The sequence below is a fragment of the Phalangium opilio genome, unplaced genomic scaffold (assembly GCF_054372755.1).
Source record: "Phalangium opilio isolate 3A_F unplaced genomic scaffold, DU_Popi_V2 ptg000194l_1, whole genome shotgun sequence".
NCBI classification, from domain to species: Eukaryota; Metazoa; Arthropoda; class Arachnida; order Opiliones; family Phalangiidae; genus Phalangium; species Phalangium opilio.
Genome location: NW_028324212.1, coordinates 2,938,332 through 2,964,030, shown reverse-complemented (window position 1 = coordinate 2,964,030; position 25,699 = coordinate 2,938,332). Strand labels below are relative to the sequence as shown.

The following is a 25,699-nucleotide window of genomic DNA, read 5'->3' as shown; positions in this document are numbered from 1 at the left end:
TCGTCTGCTTTTTAAATCACCTTTATAACATCAAACTGATGTTGCTATCCAGCTTTTACTTTCAGCTTAAGGTCTCTTATTTGCGCTCCTTTGCGAAGGTAGCTTGAGAGTTTATTGGGATTGTTAAAATTTTTAATCTGGGCGATTTTTAGAATTGTTTAGAATTTTAAATCTGAGCCATTGGAATTGTTTAACTTTTAATCTAAAAATTAATGCCATCAAAAATGTCGAAAGTATGGTTTTGTTTTTGCTTGTTCAACTTAAGGCAACAATTTCCGCGGAGATCGTCACCCTAGACGGAAATAGATGGAGTCGAACATCCCCTCCCTTAAAGTTGTGGTGGGAACACACCAAGGAAAATGAATGCTCTTGTTAACTTAGACTCGACAGAACGGTACGTAGAAAGCGGGCACGGGACAAAAGGAGTAACTTGCCCACACTGCTTGCCAATAGGAAAATTTCTCCTCGTATTGAGGTTAATTTCATGACGAACGCCTCTGGAAATGACGATGATTCGTTTAACATCGGATATGTTTTCTTGGCTTTGTGCATTGTTTATTCTGGGTCTTTTTGTAAGAGTAAAAACAAACACTTATTTCATGCAACTTGTATTTTGCAATTGAATAAAACTTAAATGTCCATGTTTGTCAAAATGTGTCGTTATTTATACATATACAAAGAACAACAAGAAAATTGTTTACTAGATTAAAATATGCCACATCGGCAAAACTAACCGACAAGTAGAACTGAAATTAGCCTTTGTAAATTTGAGCCATTCCCGAGAAATTGACTTTACCAGCTCATTACACCCTCAATTGGGAGTACGATTGTTAGGTTCATGTAGAGATGTAAAAAGAATGTATCTTACTGACCGTTACAGTTTTACCAAATTTGAAAATACCTTCAAACAGTACCCTAGTAGCACGAGTCTCCCGGTAAAAAGCCAGTTAAATGCCGAACAGTTAACTTACTGACGCATCGGCTGTGACATGCCTATTTCGAGAATTCTCCAACCCAAGTTGCTAAGTTGGTTGAATGAATAATTTCCAAACATTGAGCACAATGGTGTTTTTAATACGAGCTGCGAACTGTTATAATGTTAAAAAATTCTTTACACCGTTACTTTTCCAACTCTTTACCACTTGTCGCTAAACCTTCAGAAAATTTTCCAAAATACAAGAAAGTGTTCAATTGAGCGATATTGTGAGTTTGTGACATTGGAAAAGCATTACAAGACCAACAGCCATTGCAATTTAAAAGCTAACTGTTTTGTTTCAGTTGGTGTAGACGCGCCGAGGATTGAGAGGTAAACAAACACGTGACGAAGAAAAGACGTTTTCGTCTGTGAAATGTGGCTTTTTTCAGAAAATGTTGTTTATTCGTGATGTCATATCAAGAAGGGAGTATTTTTATTTCAAATGATATACATGGCAAGAGTTTAAGCTATGGATGCACCGATATTTGAGGTTTTCCTATAGGCAGAAAATATCGGTATTGCTTGGTGTTTCCATCGCAATCGTTCCGGGTCAAGTATCGACCATTCCTAGTTGCAACCGCTAATTTTTGGAGTTTGGCATGATGACAATCCAAATTAGCACAAAGTAGTCTAAATTTGGGTGGTAAGTGATGGAAGGGTCTAAAAATGCTACCTTTAGACCAAAATTGGATTCCTTCGATTCTTGGTGCTAAAACTATCCAAATTTGCACAAAGTAGTCCAAATTTGGATGGAGAGTGATGCAAGGGTCTAAAAATCGTAGGTCTAATCCGAAAATTGATTCTTTCGATTTTTGGGGCTAAAACTGTCCTTGCTAGCTCAACATAGACGATCTAGACCCTAACAAAGAAGGGTTAGTGTAATATGAAAAGTGTAAAGGTGAAATAGGGGGCGTGAAATACCATTTGAGGACTCTTTTGACTCCCTACTTTGGCCGCACCTGGTTTAAGACCGTGCTTTTTGTTTTTTCACTGAACAGTAAACACAATAATCAATATTAATTGTATTTATTAAATTATTTAAGAACAATTAGGAAAAACAAAAATATTACCTCTCAGAGTCAAGAGGAGGACTGTCTACATAATTATTTACCTAGATATGCAATTATTGCTCTTTATTAAAAAGCAATAGCAGAAGTTAACACAAAGACAGACACATTAGGCAGTGGCACAGAGCCTCTCAGTGGCATTCGTTACCCGGAGAAATAACGAGTTGGGAAAACCAAAATATTACCTCTCCGAGTGGAGATGACTATCACTACTCCTTAAACAACCTAAATATATGCATCTATCGCTTTTTTTAATTCTTTGCAACTGCAGGAATTGAATTTTAAAATAGTCAATTGTTCAAGCCTTTTCTCTCACTTGCTGTGGAAACTCTACCCCCTCCCTATATTATAAAACTTATCGACTTCATACATGTATATCATCATCATTACTTGTCTTAAATTACCTTCGACGGCTGAACGAGGTTCATCTTACCTAATATAGGGACGTTGTCATATATTTTAACGTTCACTTTATTTACTTTTCATTTAATTCAAGACCATAACATTCTGAAAGTACATTAGTCTCAGAAGACAGTATTTATAACACTTCAATGATACTTCAATATATACAAAGCAATTAATAACATAATACATTAAACTGTACAGTAAAAGTTAAATATAACCTAATTAAAACCATAAAACCCACAATACATATGGGATCAAAAGGTTCTTGAAAAACCATTAACAGAACAGTATTTATAATACTTCAACGTTTCTATCTATATACAACATTGAATAGTTATTTAACATTATATATTGGAACCTTCAGTATAATTTAACATTAAGCAAATTCGAATCATAAAAACCCACAGCGCATATGGGAAAAAAGGTTCTGGGAAAACCCATTTGGGAAAAATCCATAATCACAGTTGAATTATTAATATTAAAACACTTATTTTTAAATTATTGATTTTCCACTCTCATGTCTGAGCTATCCACGAATAAATTTATTAATAACATTATCGAACGATGCAATGGATGTCAAATATTCATGTCATAATACAAGCTAATTCGAACCATAAAAACCCATAGCGCATATGGGAAAAAAGGTTCTGGGACAACCCATTTGGGAAAAAACCACAATCAAATTAGGACTATTAATATTAAAAACTTCTTCAGACTGTTTAAGGATGAATGTTTGGTGGATAGCGTCCGAAAGAAAGCAATAACCTAGTAGATGAGGCGTAGTTCATAAAGTTTCGTTTTTTTGAAACTATTACATAAGTGTATTGGCGCTGTACGTTTCAGATAACAAGGACCAAGACGACTCCAGTTCCACAAAATAGGAAAACTCTGCCTTTTGGCGATAAGTTTTTCTCCTTTCTGTATTTCCACTGCTAGACCGCTATGCAGCCCGCCCTTGTATTGCTCTACTTGCCGCTCCCATAACATAGAACGTGCTCGAACTACAGGTTTAGTCGATAAATTGCGGCGAAGTCCAACTTCCGCTTTGAGCGTTGGCCAACTTTTGAGGACGCTGCACTGTTACCAACGGCAGATAACGCCGCCAGGAACATTTTCAAAATCACCTCGGCGGCGTTTTGCCGAAAAAAGGGGATTTTCGACTAGGACTATTGAATTGTCGCCGATTATTCAGCCAGTTCCGCTTCGCCATACCTAAAACATTTTTAAAGTACGCTATACAAAATTGCTCCTTTTTCACCAAACCTATGAAACTTGGTGCAACACTTACACTTTGTTCAGTGGTTCGCCTTTACATGAACCCACAGTTGCCACTCCAAATCTCAGTCATCTGACGCAACCATTTTAACGTTTTCAGAGTTGTATTTCACCTTTATTAAGCCCAAGGATAAGCCTTGAGATATATTTGCCGACGCATTTTCTGAAAAACCACAATTCAACGATTCTCCGCATTAACTATTTATCACTATTACATACCTTGTTTACAATTTCGTTGACCTTGTCCTCCATGGTTACCCATGAACTAAACCAATGCAGTAGGGTTACTCATGAATCTCTCCAATCCTCTAGGGTATTCATGAACTACGCATATCCAGTCTAGGGTATTCATGAACTACGCATAACCTCTAGGGTATTCATTTACTAAACAAATCCTCTAGGCTACTCATGAACTACGCCAATCCTCCAGGTTACTCATAAAATATGCCATAATTTTAAATGGATTAATACCAAACTTATATGGCCGTCAATTCCAATAATGATACTTACCTTTTTTTTCAAATCTTGAAGTCAGATGTGGGTTCTTTAGTCAAGGATCCCAAGCCTTGTGTGGGTCTCTTAGTCAAGGATCCCAAGCCTTAAGTGGGTCTCTTAGTCAAGGATCCCAAGCCTTACGTGGGTTTCTTAGTACAGATCCCAAGCCTTACGTGGGTTTCTTAGTACAGATCCCAAGCCTAGAGTAGGTTTCTTAGTACAGGATCCCAAGCCTAGAGTAGGTTTCTTAGTACAGGATCCCAAGCCTAGAGTAGGTTTCTTAGTACAGGATCCCAAGCCTAGAGTAGGTTTCTTAGTACAGGATCCCAAGCCTAAAGTAGGTTTCTTAGTACAGGATCCCAAGCCTAAAGTAGGTTTCTTAGTACAGGATCCCAAGCCTAAAGTAGGTTTCTTAGTACAGGATCCCAAGCCTAAAGTAGGTTTCTTAGTACAGGATCCCAAGCCTAAAGTAGGTTTCTTAGTACAGGATCCCAAGCCATATGTGGGTTTCTTAGCCAAGGGTCCCAAGCCTATTTCTCGTAGTTTAGACCCTTAAAGCTACAGGTGGCTCCATTGGCGCCCCTACCATGATGCCTAACCTTGTATATACATAAGCATTTTACCTTGCCGTAGGTAGGTAACAATGAGACTTAATGCATTAGGGAGGATCTGAAACCCTAACAAGCTAAACCCAATGTTCACTAGAGTTATTTCAATTCGGGGGGGGGGGTAAGGAGAGTTTTTGTGGCGGGGTTTCGCCGGTCCCCGCCTAGGCGCCATATTGTACGGGAAATTTAGCACAGAGTTCTTCAGCGGCCCGCACGGACGGAGGGTGAAAACCGGCTCCGTTTATTGGCAGGCCTAACTGTGACGTTTCCCCCCTTCAACTGATATAGCTCTATAGAAAGGTCGTCAATAAGGTGCGCACTGGAGCTCCACCTTGCTTTAAATAAATTTTTCCATTTCAAACTATGTTCTTTTAAAAATGCAAATACCCTTGTGGTAAGAATAATAAGACTCTCTATAACATGCATCGTATCGGTCTCGAAAAAGTTGGTTACCAAACGCCAAATCCAATTGACAATGATAGTCAGTCGAATATTTTTGTTCTAGACCCGGCAAAAGAGATATTTCAGATGAATCAAAGAACATTCTCAGTGCCGTTTGGCTCTTTAAAAAGTTAATATTGAAATCTCCAACCACAACTGTTGGAATAGACGAATCATATTTCATGTCAAACAAAGGGTTGAAGTCCTCAAACACAGTTCTCAAACTTCCTAAGGGAGATTTGTACAACAACACCACAGATATAAGTTCTCCTTCTATGTAAACATCTAACCAGCAACGTTCCACGTGAGAATTTCTAACAGGACTGTCGCTTCGTAAAACTCTAGTATCTATCTCTTTAACTTCGTTTTCAGGCGTCTTTCTTAAATATATGGACGAACCAAAAGCAACTCTGCGTGCCGTACTTGGCAAGTAAATACCACCTACTTCCTTAAAAGATGGCACTCTAAAATCGTCCGTCTCTATTTTCCACGTTTCAACAAAACATAACATTTGACTTTTCATTATTACATTGTCTGCTAAAACATCTTCTAAATGAGCATTTAAAGACTGCACGTTATGTACATAAATAAAAACGGGATCATGCAAGAAAGGTAGTTCGATGCTTTTTGTGTCTCGCAACCTCTTAAGTTCCAATTCTACTAGGTTGTTTTTGGGTGAATTAGGAACTTTAAATTTTCCATCAATATATAAACCGGAAGCGGTTTTTGCTCTACTACAAGCCACATATAAATGTGCTCTTTCAAATTTTTTTGTAACCTTACAATGAACCACTACCGACGAATAAGTATCACCCTGACTTTTGTGTATCGTAATGGCCTCAGAAACAACCAAAGGCAATTGTTTCCTAGAAACTGAGGCATTATTTTGTCTCCATTTTCTATTAAACGACTTGATTACCTTTTCAACAGGCGTCCACGAAGCGTTAATATTACTATTCAAATATAAACCATGACATTTTTGCCTCAACATTTTCCAAACTTTGGGATCGTCAAACTGAATCCATACCCTGAACGGGATTTTATCCCCGAGCCTATTTGTGCCGTACTCTATCTTTCTTAACCAACCGGTCGCGCCATTAGTTAGTCCGTCAGAGGTGTCAACATTGTTGGTCATCATATATCTCGCGCCACACGCAAGAGTCAATTGTTTGGGCAGACCATACGTATCAGACGTTGCTAACTTTTCAACTTGGGAAAGTATGTTATTTTTAACTTCACTACTAAGATCACCATTGACAACATCTACTGAAGCCGAAACAGCCTTTTCCGTATTCATGTTTAAAAGCTTATTTTGATTGAATTGGTTTACTTCCGCGTTAGTGGCGAAAATATGTATCGCTTCTTTTGGGGGTACACGCTCAGGCGTTACCTCCAGACTACTAAAGAAATCAATATCATTTTGAGTCATACTTCCCACAGCCATTCTATTTAAAGCTTCAGCAAATATTTTATCATCTCTCTGTCTCATAATTTCCTCAAGTTCGGCAAATTCAAATTGCTCCCATATTGGGTTACCAATTAACGACGCGTAAGGATTATCTTTCTCACTTTGACCTTGAAATGCAAAATTATCGCAAACTGGTCTCAATTGGTTAAAGTCTCCAACTAGAACGACAGACACACCACCAAAATAATCAGGACAACCCATAATCTCTTGTAACCTAGCGTTTACCCTATTAAACACTTTCGCTCCAACCATTGAAATTTCGTCAATTATTACTAGTTTTACTTGACCATAGAGTAACCTGCATTTATGAAGTGTTTCACTTTCCAATCTCGATATATTTCCACCAAATTGGCTAACGGGTAAACTAAAAGTACTGTGCAAAGTTGCCCCACCTATGTTAAAGGCAGCCTTGCCAGTAGGTGCGCAACGGATTACTTTCGCTTCCGATGGATTACTCCCAGGCTGTTTGTTGTAAAACCTTGACACAGATTCAAAAATAGCACTAATCAAAAGGCTTTTTCCAACACCAGCGCCCCCTGTAACAAAGAGGCGCAACGGGGTTTCTTTACATTTTACATGATACAAAACATGGTAGTATATCTCACTTTGTTTTCAATTCAGTTTTCTAAGAAGAGCATTGTACTCTGAATCATTAATTTACGTAATTAAAGGGGCAAGAGTATTTCCGGCATTACCATACACAATATCTCTATTGATATTTCCTACAGAATCTTGAACCGTATTAATTAAAAAAAACGGAATCATCCATAGCTAGAGACCTATCAATTTCATTTCTATGTTCTAATTCAGGCTGCATATTAGTAATATCCCCTTCAATTTCCCCATTTTCAAAATCTGCTACGGCCTGATCAACGGCCTCTTCGTCAATTTCGTTATGTAATTCTTTCCTAACTTGATTAATAGTTTCGAGACAAAGCTCATATTCCGATTTAAAATTCTTCGTCAAAATAACATTAATTTCATCGAGGCCAGGGCTTCAACAGCATTATTTGTTCACGATAAAAGTTGTCGGGATCTTTTTCCAAATTGAATCTCCTGTACCACAAGATTCAATTTCATTACTCTCTTCCTCATCAACGTGATTGAGGGCGGCTTTAGACACTCTACGGGATTTGGGAAATTCGTACCAGGCACCAAATTGAGCCAAGGTTATTGCCTCTAGTTCCTCTGGCCTTTGAACATAATGTTCTAGGATCCCAGAGGCAAAACTATCCGTACTGTCTTCTGGTAATTCCTCAAGCTCAACTCTACTCTTAATAATGTGTACACGATTTTCAGGGGCATTAGTGTTTATAAAATTGCAGGCGCGAATGCACCTCGAGACAGGAAATTGTAAACCACTGTAAGCCGCTTCCTGCGCACTTACCTAGAGGGCATTCAAGAACTGATTAGCTATTAAACGTGTTAATAAATCTAAATGTTCGTCATTGTGCTCATCAGCACAAGAAATAACTTTATCAACAAACTTCTCAACTTTCTTGACATTTGAAAAATTATCCTTAAGTTTTGGAGCATCTTTTATTCAAATTAAGCCGTGTTGGTGGGGCGAGCCCCTCTGCTGTATTTTAACTCGAAAATAATAATCCTCTATAACACCAAGAGGACCTAATTTATGCAGAGCCTTTAGAAGAGCCCGAAAACGGTGGTCAAAATACCTTGCGCAAATAACAGGATCATCCTGAATCAGTTTCGCCCTCTCAGAAAAACTTAAATTATTAATATCATCGTTAGATAAACGCTCCTGTCCAGAGGTTACACTTAATACATTCAAAAGCTCCGGCCATTTACTTTCCGCAGCAGAAAATTTTTGAAAAAGGTTGCAGAACCCAGCTGTCTGATCATCCCCATCAACTCTTTTTGCCTGTGTTGCCAATAGGAAGGAGAACTCTGTATTCTTTCTAAAACTCTAAAACCATCATCCTGCTTAATTAATGCTTCAAGAGAACCTGCAGAGGTATAATTCGAGCCATCTTTTCTTTTAGTTTTTCTCATGCAAACTTGTATAGCTTGACTAACTTTCAAGGTTTCTAATTTGACAAAAGAATAAAACAATTTTGAGGTATTCTTGGCACAGCGCCTATCGGTATTACGAAGCTCCCATTTAAAAATAACCACAAAACTGCCCTTACCTTAAAGGGTATAGGCAGCTTTAATTTCATATCATATTTTATATCTTAAAAGGTCTAAAGTTACACTTTTGAGTCTCTAATTTATAAATATTAACTTTTTAAAATAATTAAACAATTATTTCTATACTTAAAATAAATTTAAAAATCGTCAAAACATACCTATACCCTTGCCTACCCAGATTGTTTTTTGACGTGAACTGAATAAGCGCGGGTAAAACCATGGAGCCTTAATCTAGGCTCTATGCAAAAACGGTAGTCCGGACTCTCTACTCGCGAAGCGTTTGGACTCTTTCGAGTCGACTCGTGGTTGAGGTTACGCGACGTCTGCTACTTATTTTACCGAGTTAAGCCTTTAACATAGTCTGGCTGGTCCGGGACGCCCAACTGAAGATTTTGTTTCCCCGAGTCCCGACCCAAAAACCCTCTAGTGAAAGACAAGTATCTGACGTCATATACTTGTCTTTACTTTGGTAAAATGGCGGTCTAATTTGAAAAATGGGGGTAGAAACTTTATGTATTGAAACTTATCTTACAAAATAACTACAGATCGGAGAGTTAAAAGTTTGATATTTTTGGATTCTTTGAAAGAAATTCTATCTTTTGTTAAATTAATCAAAGGTTTTTCAAATATAGCTGCGAATACCCTTTAAGGTTTCTTTTTTGACCTACGTAAATGCTAGGGAATGACAATTCTTCCGCATCCTCGTCAAGTAGTAAAGACATTGGGGTTTGACCTTCACCAGTAGCAAATTTAAAATGCATTGTATTATTTGGTAAGAAATCTTTTAAGGAAAGTAATAATGTGTCTTGATTCCCACCTGGTAACGAACTACTTTCGTTGGGTTCATTCCACATATCATCGCTGTCATTACCTAGTGGCACTAGTGGATAATCTCTTTAAATATTATCTTCATTAACCTGACGGTCATTTACATCAACAATAAAATCAAGTTCTTCAGGAATTGGATCTAATATATCACTCTTATATGTAATTCCATGTTTAACATACAAAGGGGTATTCACAAGAACATTAAGGGCTTCTAGAATTACTTTCGGTCTAACAGTTTCATACAAAAACGGTGTGTTATACTGCATTCTTCTCATGAACTCAATTTCTATAGTATCCGTGTCTCGAGGTAACCTAGGTAAAACCGACACAGTGGACTCCACATTAATAGGAACGTTAACCACATTCAGTGGTCTGCTGGCGATGTAGAAAAACTGGACATCATGTCGTTTCGGACTGCCCAGGAGGGCGCAGTAAAGAATCTATTGCCCGTCGAGAAGCCCGAAGACTTGCTCGTTTAGCGAAAAAACATTTGCTTGAATGAAAAAAAAACTTGTGATAATAAATATATGCCTCACCCCTGCTATAATGTTCAGGGTTCCTCGGGGTAACCCTTTCTTTTTCCTTTTTGTTAAGATAAAATAGTTCCTAGAGAGGGGGGATGTAGCATGGCTGCCAGATTCCTGGGAGTTTCTACTCCTTGGATCTGGCAGGGTATATATGCCTCCATGCTACATGCTCCTCCTCCTTGTCAAATCTTTTGTGATTCTGAAATTATATTCAGTCACTAGTCCGCTCTCGGACAGAGCGGTTTTTTTTGTTATATAAACTGTCAAGTGTACGGTCTAGTTGGGTTTATCCCTTTTTCTTTATATTAATAAAGTTTTAGAAGACTCTTCTTCTACTTTGGATTGAAAAACGTGAATTGTCTTTGATTCTTTTTATGGCCCTCGGGAAAATCCCCCTTTTATTTTAGTTAATTGCTATTGAGGGTTACAGCGGGAACGTTTAAATCTAGAGAGATAGGAAAAAACAGAATTCTATAACATTTCAGTACTATGCGGAGTTGACCTATATACAAGCGAGAGATTGTGCGCCTTCTAGACTTGTACATACATTCGCGGGTCTGAAGCTCGGGCGTAAAAATAAAGAGATGGTCAAAGGGAAAGAGACGGTAAAAGTCAGGAAAAAAGAGCCTTAGGCTTGTACATTCATTGGCGGGAATGGAGATGGAAGAAAAATAAAGAGATGGTGAAAGTCTAGGGAAATAAAGAGATGGTGAAAGTTAGGAACCCCGGAGGGGGTCCTGACTTTCACCAGGAGAGAGTTTCCCCACCCCTCTTCGGGGGAGGTGAGGGGAGGAAAAAGTACCACTCCCTCCGGGGGCGGAATTGGGAAGGCAAAAAAAATCATACCCCCTTTGCGAGGGGGCAAAACATTCACCACCCTTTGCGGGTATCGGCAAGGGGGGCAAAAAAATTCATCCCTCCTTTGCTGCCCGCGGGTATCGCGGCTTACTATCCTTTCCCTATTCTTTAGCAAAAGTTAATAATAACAAAATTAAATTCTATTCGTCCAATAGAACTGGGCCTAGGTCTAGCATCTTCTTCGGAGAGCAGTGTAACGCGTGGTGTCTATTAGAAAAACTTGATCTCTCATAACTTTTCTAATACTGTAGATGTTAGCATGGTTCCTGATAGAAAAATTTGTTATTTTCTAAGATCTTTTCCTAAGGGTAGTCTACGTTTAACTTCTATTTATATTTTTACGGTAAACCATCAGCTGCAGTGCCGAAAAGTGCACCCCAATTTGTAACATTGAATGATGATGGAAACACCAAAGTATCCTTGTCTTTGGAATCATGGAGATAAAATTGAAATTGCCCTTTTGCTAACTGTATATGTCAGCTTTTAAAGTTTTACTATGAATTAGATTAGTCCTATCCAGTTGTATTGGCGCAAGATTTGGTTCTTTGAAGAATACCTTTTGCAAGACGTATCGCAAAAACCATCAATTGAAAAAAACACCAAATATTTAAAATTAGTGTAAGAATTTCATAATAACGAAAAAAATGTCGCCTCAAAAAATAAAGAAATTGAAACAGTCTTTTGAATTCACCTTTGTTTTTAAATAATGTAAAATATATCAACCTCGACGCGTTGAAACGCAAATGTAATGAGTGTTCAATCCATTCACATCCTAAACGCGTTGGCCAAACCACACGTTTAAATCCTCAACATTTGGAAACGCGACGTATTTTAAACCTAAAACCTTGGAATCTCGATGTGCTCAAAACCCAAACACGAGGAAATGATACTCAACAGTTGGAAAAATAACCTGTTCAAAATTAAGACATTTTGAAACTGAACGTGTTTAAAACCTAAATTATGCTACTTGCGTTTAAAACCTAAACGTTTGACAAAAGGATACGTTTAAAAGTTGAATTTATAAAAGTGCAGGATGTTTAAAACGTAAACACTTGAAATTAAATGCATTTAAAACCGAAACGTTGGAAAACTACATGCGTATAAAACATATCCATTTTCAATCTTAACGCGTTGGAAAATTAAAAAATTCAGAACAAAACGCGTATAGGCTGGAGTCGTGATTAGAAAAGCGTTCCATTTTACCGTTTAGAAAAACGTTTCGAATCGCAGCTAATAGGTAAGAACAGCGTAACTGCGTGAACCTTTGGTAGAAGCCCCGCCATTGGGAGTCTAGACGTTTATCGTAACCCTAGCCGATCGCCGCGTATGTCTTAACCTTAACGATGATGATGGAAATAGAAACCAGTATGTACAGACTGGTTTCCATGTGGGATGGACTAGAGAGCGGATGATGGTGGTGTATAGAAGCCAATAACTACAGTCTGGTGTTCATGTGGGATAGACAAATGACCCGAGGATGGTGGTGTTAGAGAGACAGTGAAGTAATAGCTATTGTAAGTGGAATACAATTTTCCAAATTTCCGGTCCGGAAATTGAGAACACATTTGCCCCGATTTTCCAACTGCGAACGTGCTCCTGTTGGGTGTATTAACAGACAGACACGTCGAAATTAGATCCTCTCCGTGACATACGTCACTCGGAGAGGTAAAAACCTACCTGAGGGCAAAAGCGTATAGAAACCATAAAGTGTAGTTCATTACCACCTGGGCTGAACGTGTAAAAGTAGGAGACCCCTCTCTATCGCGTTGTTCCGACACCCCTCCTCGTTAGAGGCCATAGACTTCATGATCAATAATGGAAGTTTGAAAGAGTTGCTTGAAGACATGTGCGCTCAGCACGACTTATTATGGAATAAATTTAGTGAAGAAGTATGTTGGTATTCTTCATTCTTGTTCAACTGGAACAACTGACTCCACTCCTTAATATTTAAGGATGCGAAACCAGACCCGGTAATCGTTCTTGATGAAGTGCATTTGCCTCAAGTTGGAAAATTGGTGTACTGGTGTGTATGGAAGGTTTTAAACGCCAAGGAAAAAATTAACATGGAGAAGAATTTTTAAATAAAAGCAGTATGTAACAACCCAAGAAAACACGAAACGCCTTACGATCTAAATATCCCTTATGAGGAAGCAGTTAAATGTTAAACGAGACATTTACAGTCTGATAGACTATACACCATGAATAGACTAGTTGGTGGTGCTTTACGAGAAATGTGGGCAGTGAAAAAAGAGGGAAAAACGCTTAAGAGCAGAGACAGACCTTTAACTAGTCAACAGAGGGATCAAGCACTTACATTTTACTAAATTAGCCTTTCTCTCCGCAACAAAGATCTTTAAAAAAGGACATACCACCAGCATTCGAGGCTATCAATAAAGGCGGTTTATTCGTTGCTGATGTTTTACTAATCCCGTATGTCAACAAAACATGTAAAATTTATCGAAACGTACCGAAAATTTAGATTTTCCACTGTTCCGGGCAAAGCAATAAGTAGGTTAACTTTTAAACAATTATTTTACCTTTTATCTTAAATGCATTGCCTTTATATAGAAGAAACAACAAATTTAGTGCGGAATGATCAGGGTTTGAAAATGTAATTTCATCAAGCCGTGAAAAACATTTCTACCATTATTGATCATGGCTTGATGAGGATAACTTGGAAAAATTCAGAGTTATTTTTCAAAGGAAAATAATGCATGCCAGAAAAAAAAGTAATTTCTCGAAAATGACTGGTTTTTCAAATTTTATTTTATGAACATTGGCAAGTGTTTTAACTTCTTTTGGAAAATAGGGTGCGAATGTTTTCCAAATCATAATCTTCATATTAAATGATCTCGCTCTGGATGCAATGGCCGTTGGCTCTGATCTATGCCTTCTCTAATACTAGAAGAGAAGGCAGTGCTCTGATATCAGACGCAAAATGGAGTTAAGAGGCACATGGCATTTGTCGTCTCTTTTGGGCCATGAAAGGCGATTAGTGTCCTTGTCTCTTTTCATAAATTTAATAAGGAAATCGTTCTCTACTGGAAAGGTTTCCAATAGACCCAACCAATAAATCGTTTGAATTTTTATAACGGCTCAGATCTCGTTCTCGGGTTTTGAGGCAAGAAAGGGATAACGTGATTGGCTTGATTTTGCCATGCGCAAAACCTTTTTTACGCCAATAGTCAGACTCTAATCCAATCAGAAAAATAGGAGATTTATTTTCGTCGCTCAACGGCAGATGGTACTACAGTCAACATTGTTAGTCACGTGATCCTATCCCTTAGGTGGAGACGAAACCAAGCCAACTTGTTTATTTGTTGGTTGGGTCTATACCAAGCCAATGTACCAGTTTTACTCATAAATGGCTGCAACATATTTATCAGCTGTCACGTCACGAAAGGAAAGCTCTTCGTCATGTTCGTGGCACTCTTCTACCACAACTTTGACTTCTTGACTTAAAATGTCTGCAGATATTCGGTGCGTAAAGAGTTCGGTTTTCGAGATTGGAACACACTTGTGGTGGCTTTGAGTACTTAATATTGTTGTCACTTTTGTTTATGGGGGTGGGGTTAAGTGTTCGACGTCTTACGAAAGGGGTTAAGATGCAAGACAAACACCTTCCTATTTACACTAATGATTCAACCTCGCTAACGCTAGACAAGATGTTAGAATGCTGTCAGTTGTGAAGAGTTAAGGCCTTTTAACGGGAACGAGGGGCTCATAAAATTTCTGAATCAAAAGTGACCGCGTTTGATGGTATGTGTCAATTGAGAGTCAAAATAGATTCTAATGCAATTTTTAATATTCAACATAATATTCAATCTTGTTCATAAATTTTTACACACTTTCATTGGGGCAAAAATAAGAAATTAAACAAAAAAAAATCCAACTTATATCTAAGAGAGGTTTGCAATTTATAACCTCTATGAAATGTCTCCTTTAAGTTTCAAATTTAAATTTTAGGGGTGTTTCGGTTAAAATCGTACAGTTATGCACTAGAATAATAATGTTCAAAAATAGAGAGTTAAGATTTTTTAAAATTGAATCAATTCGTCAACCATAATCAAAGTTCTTTAACCATAGTTTCAAGTCAGTTTATCAAAATAGTTGCAAGTTTTTAATTTTTTACGACAAGTTGCTCCTCTTCCATATTCTTCTTAAGGGTTAAGGGTTTTTTCTTCTTCTTTCTCGATTTAAGGGTTAATTATAATTTTGTTTTCTTTCGCGATTTAAGAGTTAATTATTTTCTTTTAATATTTCGCGCACTCGCGCTCCTTCTCTTCTTCAACAAATTAGGGATTAAAAAATAATCTCCAAGGTTTCTCCGAAAAATAAGGATTGAAATTGATGATGATAAATAAAGGTATCAAAATGAATAAAATAAAAGTTTCGATTTGAAATTTACTCCGTACGTCTTAGGATTTCTTAAGGTTGAGCCGACAGGGTTTCGTTAATAAGTTCAGGTATCGACTTCGTATATATAACTTCTAGTTTCTCGCAAGAATCTCTAGGACAATGACGTTTTTTGATTGACATTGGTTTGGCGAATAGTAAGTAAGGTATTTCGTTATTAATTTAATGATTAATTGAAAATTTAATTTGATTTTCGAGACAAGATGGTTATAGTTTGCATACGTAGATCTGACATTACTCTATGAGTAATGGCACTAAGTATGCAAACGTCACACCATTTTATCTCTTAGCTCAGTATAATCCTCCTACTGGGCGCGCAAAATAGTCCCTCATACAAGAGCGCGACCAGAGGGATGAATACACCGTCTACACCCCTTCTCTACCGCTACTAGGCTATAACCTTATATCGTTTTTGGGTGATGTAAAACCTTAGCACATTGGACTAATGCAAAATGATTTTTGCCTTGTTTGAGAATGAGAAAATAAAGGGGCTAGATAAAATTCATCCCCTCTCACCTTTAGAGAAAATGATGTATAGACATGGAGACCGGGGAGTTCTCGCTAGCGAGCATATATCATTATTACTAAATTGAGCATGAAATTGTTTTTCACTGTCAGCTATCAGCTTCATTTTTTGAAGCCCGCTGTTAATGTTTTCTGGGAGAGGTCGCAAAAAGAAACTTTCGAAGAATTGTCGGTAAAAAAACTTGTAGTAGCTGGAGATGGAAGGATGGACAGTCCAGGGCATTCCGCCATGTTTTGCACGTACACTTTGGCAGATACTGAATCAAAGAAAATCATAGCTATATCCAACAAAGACGTTCGACACGCTGAAGGGAAAAGCCCGAACATGGAGCTCCTGGCTTTCAAAGGTGCTTCCAAAGACGTTCTGGAGCTTGGCTATGTCAAAGTGCTGGAAGTCGTCACAGATGCTCATTCTGAAATTTCAGCCGAGCTAAGTTAGTTTGAAGCACGACATTAACGTTTTGGCGATTTTAGAATGCATGGTATATTTATGAAAAATCTTAATTTCCGAATATACAAAGGGAAGGAGGAATCTTGTTTTCCAGGTGTAAAACACTCGTGGGACACATGGTGGCAAAATAATTTTGAAAAGATTGAGCGAAGTAAATAATGTTTCCGTTTTAAATCTCTTGTTACACCCTTTATCAAGTGAATTAAACAGAACGTGTTTCATGAAGATTGGACTGAAATCTAAAGAACATAGAGATTTATGTCCCTGGGCTCCTCTACTACGTAATCATTTCTGGTGGTGCTCCAAAGATTGTCTAGGACAGGTCTACACTATGAAGGTATTTCGCTATGATTACCTTGAATGAATCTTGAAGAACAGGTGGTCAATTGAAATCCAAATATTTATAGAGTTTGTGGTTGACTTGTCTCCACCATGTTATCAACGAGCATGAGTGGCACTTAGAGATAGGCATGTTCAATCATTGCGACCATGAACCTTTAACTGAAGAGCAGCTGGAAAAACACCCCTGGTTACAAGCCAACTCTCCCACTTTCTTAAAATTAAGAAGCGAAGTTATGAGGAAGTACCTCTTGAAAAATATGGGATACTTCACAAACTTTAGGTATGCGTGAGTACCTAGAGATGAACTGTACCACCATTCATCACGCGCAAATCTTGTTTGTTACAGGCACACAGGCTTTCTCGAAAGTTACTACAGTCTATTTCTAATGTATGCCCGAAAAAGAATCGCTTTTGGGTATGTCTAACTTTGTTTCCATCGTTTACCATGTTGACATAGTAATTTTTGTCTGTGATGTAGCTATTGGGGCTACCAAATAAGGATTAAATTAGCCGCCATAGACCACAACAAGCACTGTGGAAGGCCTCGGGCTTATAGACAAGATGGACAGCCAAAGTAAAATTTCATTAATATACTTATTATAGCCTATGTGTTTGTGAAATAAGCATAACGGTCATAAATGTGTGGATTCCAGAGATACACGTGCCTACAGTAAACGAACGAAGGCGTGGTACATTGTGCCAATATATGAGAAGAAAAAATATTCTTATATTCCGGAATTAATGCGGATCATTTTCGAACAGAGGGAAAACTTCAAGGTAAAAATTCTTTTCAGCTATAAATTTATTATGATTTCTAGGGGTCATTGAAACAAAAAGTACCACTGGATGCTGATCACCAGTTAAGGATTGCCAAAACCAGAGGAATGGTAGAAGCCCCTTCAAAGGAGGAATTACGAGAGAAACAGATATCTCGATTTTAAATAATAAGTAATAACTAAATTTCTTGGGAAATGACCGCAAACCGACCCCCACCACCCTAATAACTCGTAAGTCATAGGAAGGGTAATTTGCGGTCATCGTGCACTGTCAGTCCTTGAAGGGAAATGAAATCACTTTTCTATTGTCAAAAATAAACTTCAGCATTCCACGAAATAAGAGGTTTCGACAGTTGGAATGCTGAGGAATCAACGCTTATTAGGCTTGGGATCCTAGACATAAGAGACCCAACAAAGGCTTGGGATCCTAGACATAAGAGACCCAACAAAGGCTTGGGATCCTAGACATAAGAGACCCAACAAAGGCTTGGGATCCTAGACATAAGAGACCCAACAAAGGCTTGGGATCCTAGACATAAGAGACCCAACAAAGGCTTGGGATCCTAGACATAAGAGACCCAACAAAGGCTTGGGATCCTAGACATAAGAGACCCAAGAAAGGCTTGGGATCCTAGACATAAGATACCCAAGAAAGGCTTGGGATCCTACACATAAGACACCTGAAAAATCCATCACCACCCTCTTCTTTGGACCAACGTTAGTCGTCCTCAACACCAACGGGTAGGTAAGATGGTGCCTGCATGACACAATCACTGCTATTTAGTATCAGCTCTGGCTTGATATTGATGGCCTGAAACTGACGAAACAGTTTGTTGATGGTCCTTGCAGAGCTAGGGACCTTGTAATGGATGCAGCGAGATGGCGTCATTTGCCATTAGTGACCTTTCATCCCGCATATACCCGCTTAGTCGGTATCAGTTAGGGGCGGCATGGTTTGGGCTGACTTGGCGGTATACCGGTGTCTCCTTGGTCACTTAGATGGACAACACATCCCCATACGATAAAGGACTTGAACTGTTGAAATAAAAGAGAACCAAAGCACGTAATGTATTATTACTTTTAACGTTACTCCAAACTTGGCCTTAATACATCAGTTCATATTTCTTGTTTTATAACCCTCATACTTTATGACATCGGAGGAGAGGTTCCTCAGTATCACCACCATGAAGGGGCCGGATACCTTCCCGCAATTGGAAGCGCCTGAGGAGTTATCCACATCGGAGGTATCAGCGTGGAAGAACCTGCATACCAATGTACCGTTACCATATCTGGATGAGGAATGTACCGAACGCCCTGGAAGCGGAGTCAACATGATGCGCCAGTATCGAACGAGAAGCCTAAGTTCCTGTGCCACAAGCAACCAAGAAAGAACCCGAGTCGTATTGTATCTTAAGCGATACAGGCTCGAGAAGAGATGCTGTAAAGGAGTTTTCCTCCGCGGTCTAACCCGGTTTCTCCTTTCCATAAAAACTTGTAGTGGTTAATTGTACTAGTTAGTATGCTGTGGCATAGGGGCTAGCCACCACCCCTCTATGCAATGTAAAGGGACCCACCCTAAAACAAGCCACAGGCTTGTTTTAGAAATCCCTTCATAGACAAAGCCTAGTTATTATTATTAGTCCATCAGAACATATATATCAACCAATTTTTAAATCTAAATTAAATACAAAATTTTACTTCCTAATTTTAACCTACTACTATTTTGTTTAATAATTATATATTTGTTATGCCTAATAGGATTATCGATTGTAACATTTTCTATTTCTGTATAATTATCATATGTGAATGTGTTTTTTGGGGAACAAGTAACGAATGCCGCCACGAGGCGTCGTTTTCCCTTTTGACCTTTGATCCCGAATATACGCGCTTAGTCGGCCTAGTCACTTTTCATTTAGGTGCGGCATGGTTTGGGCTTAGTTGGCGGTATACGGGTGTCTCTCACTTCGATGGAAAACTGTTGGAATAAAAGAACTAAAGGACGTAACGTATTATTTAATTATTAATTAATGGACTCTATAGTAGTAAGATGTTTTCTCTGGCCCGCTAACTAGCTTTAATGTACGGATTGTAGGATTTGGTCTGTTACAGCCTTACTGGGCTCAGCTGATGGGATATTAGGCTTAATAGACACCTGCATTTGATAGACGTTGATGCTCATTCTTTATCTCCTCTTTGCTGCAGCTACAGTGAGGGTGCACAATATGCATTTGGCATCGTGGTGGGACGTGACTCCTCCCACAAAAATAATGACTATAATTAAAGGGTTCCACATCCACAAGTCGCTTGGTAGGGATGAATTGACACTACCTAGCACTGCACTAGGTGAAAGTAGCGCCATTGTCGCGGAGCAAGATTTTTCCAGTGGAAAGTATATAAAAGGAATTGCCGACCGACTTGTGCAAAGTGATAGTCTTCGGCACATATCAAAATACATTTCCACTGCATATTTTGAGTTTCTATTTTAGAATCAGATACCGCGGTGAACTTCTTGCTATGTTTTATAATAATTTTGAATTTGAATTTGTTTATTGCGTGCATAACAACATACATAAATGTACTTTTCATAGTTATACACGCGTTAAATTATATTAATTTACTAGCTAACAATTATATCTCTTTCCTTTTAAGACAAAAGTTATTCATTAGATAAATAAAAGAATTCTATAAAGTTTTAAAATCCTATATCTTTGACTTTCAGAAGAATCGTCAATAAAATGTGAAAAAAATAAAAATGTTAAGAATGTTAAAATTTAAGTTTTTAACAATCATGTCCGTGTCTAGCCTTCCAATAGGTATTCAGTTATTTAAAATCTAATATAGATCATTAGTGGCATTATAGATTATAGATAATAATAATAATAATAATAATAATAATAATAATAATAATAATAATAATAATAATAATAATGGAATGGAATGGAATGGAATGGAAGTTTAATGTGCATAAAAATAACTCATGTGAGTTAACGAGAATATACACATACATAGTTAATAACAAAATGTACAAATGAATAAAAATTATACAAAATTAAATAGAATTATACGAATTAATAATTAATACAAAATATAGAAGAGTCACGTAATGACATAAATGTAAGGAAAAACTGATTAAAGTAGCACTGTTAAGTACAAAATTTAGGAATTTTTTTTTTTTGTTCCTAGCTTAAAAAACTAGTAATCATCTAGAATATACTGTCGGGTAAGTTTTTGTACATTAATTAAACTATCTGAAAAAAGATCAAAAATATTAGCAAACGAATTGCAAGTTGATTGCATTCTAATTACAGGATCAATTGACAGTTTATGATTGTAAAAAGTGCACTGTTTACGAAAATGTATGGGGACCGAAAAATTAAGACCATTTACTAGAGTAGAAAGTGGGATGATATTGTGAACTAATTTGTGAATAAAAGTTATATGATTTAGTCTTATACAGTCGTTAATTTTAAGGAGATCAAGGATAGTTAACAACAGTTCATAATTATATTGAGCCTTGGGTAAAAAGTGTGTATGGCTAAATTCTATAAATTTTCGCTGTACTCCTTCTATTTTGTTCAAGAGGTATTGGCTGCAGCCACCCCATGCAATCGAACCAAACTTAGATACAATATGCGAAAATGACGAAGCGACTTTAACTGTCTACTAATTTTAAGGGAAATCGCCAAGGAACGACGGCAAAGGCTAACTGTCCTAGTGACATGACTGGAAAAATGCAATTGAGTGTCAAATATTGTACCCAAATCTTTGGTCTCATTTTTTGTGTGTATGGGTTTTGAATCAATAATGTATGAGGTCATCAACTTTCGACTTACACGCCTAGTATAGCTTACATGTATCGATTTTGTGGGGTTAATCGGAATATTATTATTAAGACACCAAGTGGAGACTGTGTTTATGTCCTCTTGCAAAAGCAAGTGATCAAGGTCAGAATTAATACTCCTGAATAATTTGTTATCGTCTGCAAATTGCAGTAATTGAGAATGTTTTATTTTAAACTGAAGGTCATAAATATAGATATTGAAAAGCAATGGCCCTAAAGAAGAACCTTGCGGAACTCCACAACAAAGATTGTACTCCACCGTGGTGAGCGAACCATTGCATTTGAGGACATAAATACGCTCCTTCAAATAATCAGAAATCCATTTAAGCAATACGCCATCAACTCCCATAGCGCAAAGCTTGTCTCTCAAAAGATTATGAGAGACACGGTCAAACGCTTTTGCTAAGTCCAAGTAGATGACGTCTACTTGCCCACGACTCTCCACAACTGGCGCTACATAGTTCATAAAAACAGCATGGTTGGTGTCAACTGATTTACCAGGGGAGAAACCGTGTTGACAATCATTAGGGAATAAGTTGAACCAAGTTTGTAAATGCTTGTGCATGACCATATCAAAAACTTTAGCGAATACACAAAGTAACGAAATGGGTCTATAATTCCTTGGATCACATGAGACTCCCGATTTAAATACCGGAGAGACAACGGCTTTTTTCCATAGGGTAGGGAAGGTGCAAGTAGTAATGGATAAGTTATAAATATGTTCTAACAATGGTAAAAGAATGGCCTCGCAGCCCTTTAAAATAAAGGCTGGGATGCTATCAACTCCTGTCGAGAACTTGTTAGGAAGCCGAACAATAGCCTTATGGATGTCTGAGGGCGAAATAACCTGAGAGAGATAGGGTGTAGTGACACTCATAGGAGAGTCAAAAAGAAAGCCTTCAGCAGGGTTGGTATTGTCAACAGAAACACGAGAAAAATGATCAGCAAAGCTGCCAGCCAGACGCTCAGGATCAGAAACCATAACGTTATCAAGTTTTAAAGTTATAGCTCTGGAATCAGTTCGAAGGTTACCCTTGACCAAGTTCCAAAACTTTTTGGGGTGCGTAGAAGCATCTTGGCAAACACTGGCAACATGAGTAGTCTTATCGCGTACAATTAACCGTTTAACAACCGCTCGAAGGCGTTTAAATTCAATGAGATCGGCTAAAGCTCCGGTACGCTTCTTTTTCCGAAAGAAATACTTTTTTTGTTTAATAGCAGCGCGAAGGGCCTGAGAATACCACAAGGGAAATCCGGGAGAACCACGACGACCCTTACGCGGATAATAATAATAATAATAATAATAATAATAATAATAATAACAATAATAATAATAATAATAAAGGCTTTTTATTGGAACAATCATTAAGGTGGAGTCCTTATTTACAATTATGTCCAGAGTTAATTTAATAAATAAAAGTAATAGATAATAACTTAGATTAAAAGTATAGAGCCTGTTTACAGATAATTGCAGCCTCATTGGTCAAAGTAGTAGTTGTAGTCCGCGGTATTTATATTTGTGACTTCCGTCGCGGAGGAGTATTTTCGAGTATTGGATATAAATGTATGTATATTTTTGAAAGTAATTGGTTTATTTGTTCACTTTGTTTATATATTGGAAACACTAAGTTGTCCCTTTGATTACGTGTGGCAGAATTGGGCTCAAACATGTTTATTTGCTATTACAATTATGAAACTAAATTAGTCAAACGCAAAGGTGAATCTATTTCTTTTCAACGTCAATAAAGGATCAATGTATTGTATTTGTGGTTTATCATTATAATAAGCACACAGTAAGACCAAGTGTAAGTCACTGAACTAAATTAAATACTTACTAAAATAGGACGAATGCATTTCAATATAGTGGCTATGTAGGATCACATCCGCAAACCAAAATTTTGGAATAAAAAGAGTACAAAACAAGCGTTCAATATAAAACTATTTTATTTTTTTCCCGAGGGACCGAACATTCTCAAATAAAATAAGTATAGCTTACACCTTCATTTGAGTTTAGACCATCTAAATAATCAAAATCAAACCACCCTTTCACAGTGTGAAGTCTTAGAATTATAAACAACCCGCGCCTTCAAACCGTCGTCTGCTCTAAGTCTAAGCTGTTAAATGGCAACTTATGTCCAGCACTGGTACCAAAAAATGGTCTGATCATAAACCAACCTTAAAAATTAAAGGTGGCAGCACATTCTCTGATTTTTTTGAAGCTGTGCGGGCAAGTAAAACTCTAGGGGCGAATCGTGAGCAGATTTCCGCTTTAACCATAGGCTTAAGCCCCGTTTTCATCAAAGCTAGAAGCGAGAAAAATTCGCGCTAGAGCGAGAAGAGTTAGCTAGAACTTTGTCTGGCTTCTAGCAAAGGTGTTTTCATTGCCGCGGAAACCCCTCGCTAGACGCGAGAAAACGCAAAACTAGAGCGAGAAAATGACGCTAGCTCCGATCTGTCAGAGACAGATATTTTCTAGCGTCCCGCTTAGCGAGAAGCGAGATGTAGCGGTCACGTGAAATGAAACTGTGAGTGCTAGCTGACATTATTTGATTATACAATCTAAAATGCTAAAATAATGCTGGAAATTAATGTATAGCTTATTCTTGAGAGCGAGGGTCGAGACTTTGTCGTTGAAATACCTGATAATCAGGAGGAAATATAACAAATAGATGATACCTCAAATCTTGAACCTAGTGATGTAAATGAAAATATGCCTAGCACCAGTTCTAAACTCACAGACTACGAGAAAAACATAAGCGGAAAAAGTACTAATTCAAAAGAAATTATCAAAAATTTAAAATTAGGTAGAAAATTCGACCCTATAACGAGAGAAAATCGTTGAGAGCTTACAAAATATAAACCGTATTAAAACTTTACAAAACGTATTCTTAAATTGTAAAGCTTTCAAAGTATTAAATATTAACGTGCTGTGTTGCTCTCAAAGATCACGATCAATCTACAGATCTTTTCTCAAGAGAAATCTTTTCAGATATCCAAGCATTTGAATCTCCTAGAATCAAATGTTAGTTGTAAGTAAAACCAGTACCAAGCTAGTATCCCTTAAACCCTTCTAGGTGAGAACTACTGTTGAGGACAAAATAGTTGGTAAATATTGCTGAAAAATATTTTGCGAAAATGAAATTTTGGTGAAAAAAAGTAAGATAAGAATTTTTTAAAATAATTGATGTTTTATAATGATGTCTTCAAAAGTGAAAATTTTAATATCTGTTACTTCAGGCAGTTCATTTTCAAACCTTATCTTTTACACTTTCCAGTCTTTGTCTACAATGACAGTTTTTATTAATATCTGTCACTTCAGTCTTCATATTAATTAAAATTGTTTAGAAAATATGGGAGAAAAAGTCTTAGGGCGTTGCGCGTTCATCGGTAATCTAGCTTAATTACCAGTCGTCGGTAATGCGACTAAATTACCAGTCGTCGGTAATGCGACTAAATTACCAGTCGTCGGTAATGCGACTAAATTACCAGTCGTCGGTAATGCGACTAAATTACCGGTCGTCGGTAATCTAGCTTAATTACCGGTCGTCGGTAATCTAGCTTAATTACCGGTCGTCGGTAATCTAGCTTAATTACCGGTCGTCGGTAATCTAGCTTAATTACCGGTCGTCGGTAATCTAGCTTAATTACCGGTCGTCGGTAATCTAGCTTAATTACCGGTCGTCGGTAATCTAGCTTAATTACCGGTCGTCGGTAATCTAGCTTAATTACCGGTCGTCGGTAATCTAGCTTAATTACCGGTCGTCGGTAATCTAGCTTAATTACCGGTCGTCGGTAATCTAGCTTAATTACCGGTCGTCGGTAATCTAGCTTAATTACGGGTCGTCGGTAATCTAGCTTAATTACCGGTCGTCGGTAATCTAGCTTAATTACCGGTCGTCGGTAATCTAGCTTAATTACCGGTCGTCGGTAATCTAGCTTATTTACCAGTCGTCGGTAACCCTTAATTGGTAATCTAGATTAATTACCCTTAATTGATAATCTAGATTAATTACCCTTAATTGATAATCTAGATTAATTACCCTTAAAGAATAATCTAGATTAATTACCCTTAATTGGTAATCTAAATTAATTACCCTTAATTGGTAATCTAAATTAATTACCCTTAATTGGTAATCTAAATTAATTACCCTTAATTTATAATCTAGATTAATTACCCTTAATTGGTAATCTAGATTAATTACCCTTAATTGGTAATCTAGATTAATTACCCCTTAATTGGTAATCTAGA

At 37.5% G+C, this 25,699-nt stretch overlaps 1 protein-coding gene across 1 annotated transcript; it reads left to right on the top strand.

Annotated features, from left to right (window-relative positions):
- Window positions 1–17,219: 17,219 nt before the first annotated feature.
- Window positions 17,220–18,321, top strand: LOC149622693 (uncharacterized). Its single transcript, XM_089853588.1, has 5 exons — window positions 17,220–17,248; window positions 17,312–17,407; window positions 17,487–17,610; window positions 17,652–17,840; window positions 17,935–18,321. The coding sequence occupies exons 1-4, from the start codon at window positions 17,220–17,222 to the stop codon at window positions 17,772–17,774; spliced, it is 372 nt and encodes a 123-aa protein (XP_089709714.1). The 3' UTR covers window positions 17,775–17,840; window positions 17,935–18,321.
- The last annotated feature ends 7,378 nt before the right edge of the window (window positions 18,322–25,699 follow it).

Bases quoted from the DNA above. Each gene is read 5' to 3' on its own strand.
- LOC149622693 (XM_089853588.1), top strand. From the start codon at position 17,220: ATGTATGCCCGAAAAAGAATCGCTTTTGG. The intron at 17,249-17,311 runs GTATGTCTAACT...TCTGTGATGTAG, and splicing joins CGAAAAAGAATCGCTTTTGG to CTATTGGGGCTACCAAATAA. The intron at 17,611-17,651 runs GTAAAAATTCTT...TATGATTTCTAG, and splicing joins AACAGAGGGAAAACTTCAAG to GGGTCATTGAAACAAAAAGT.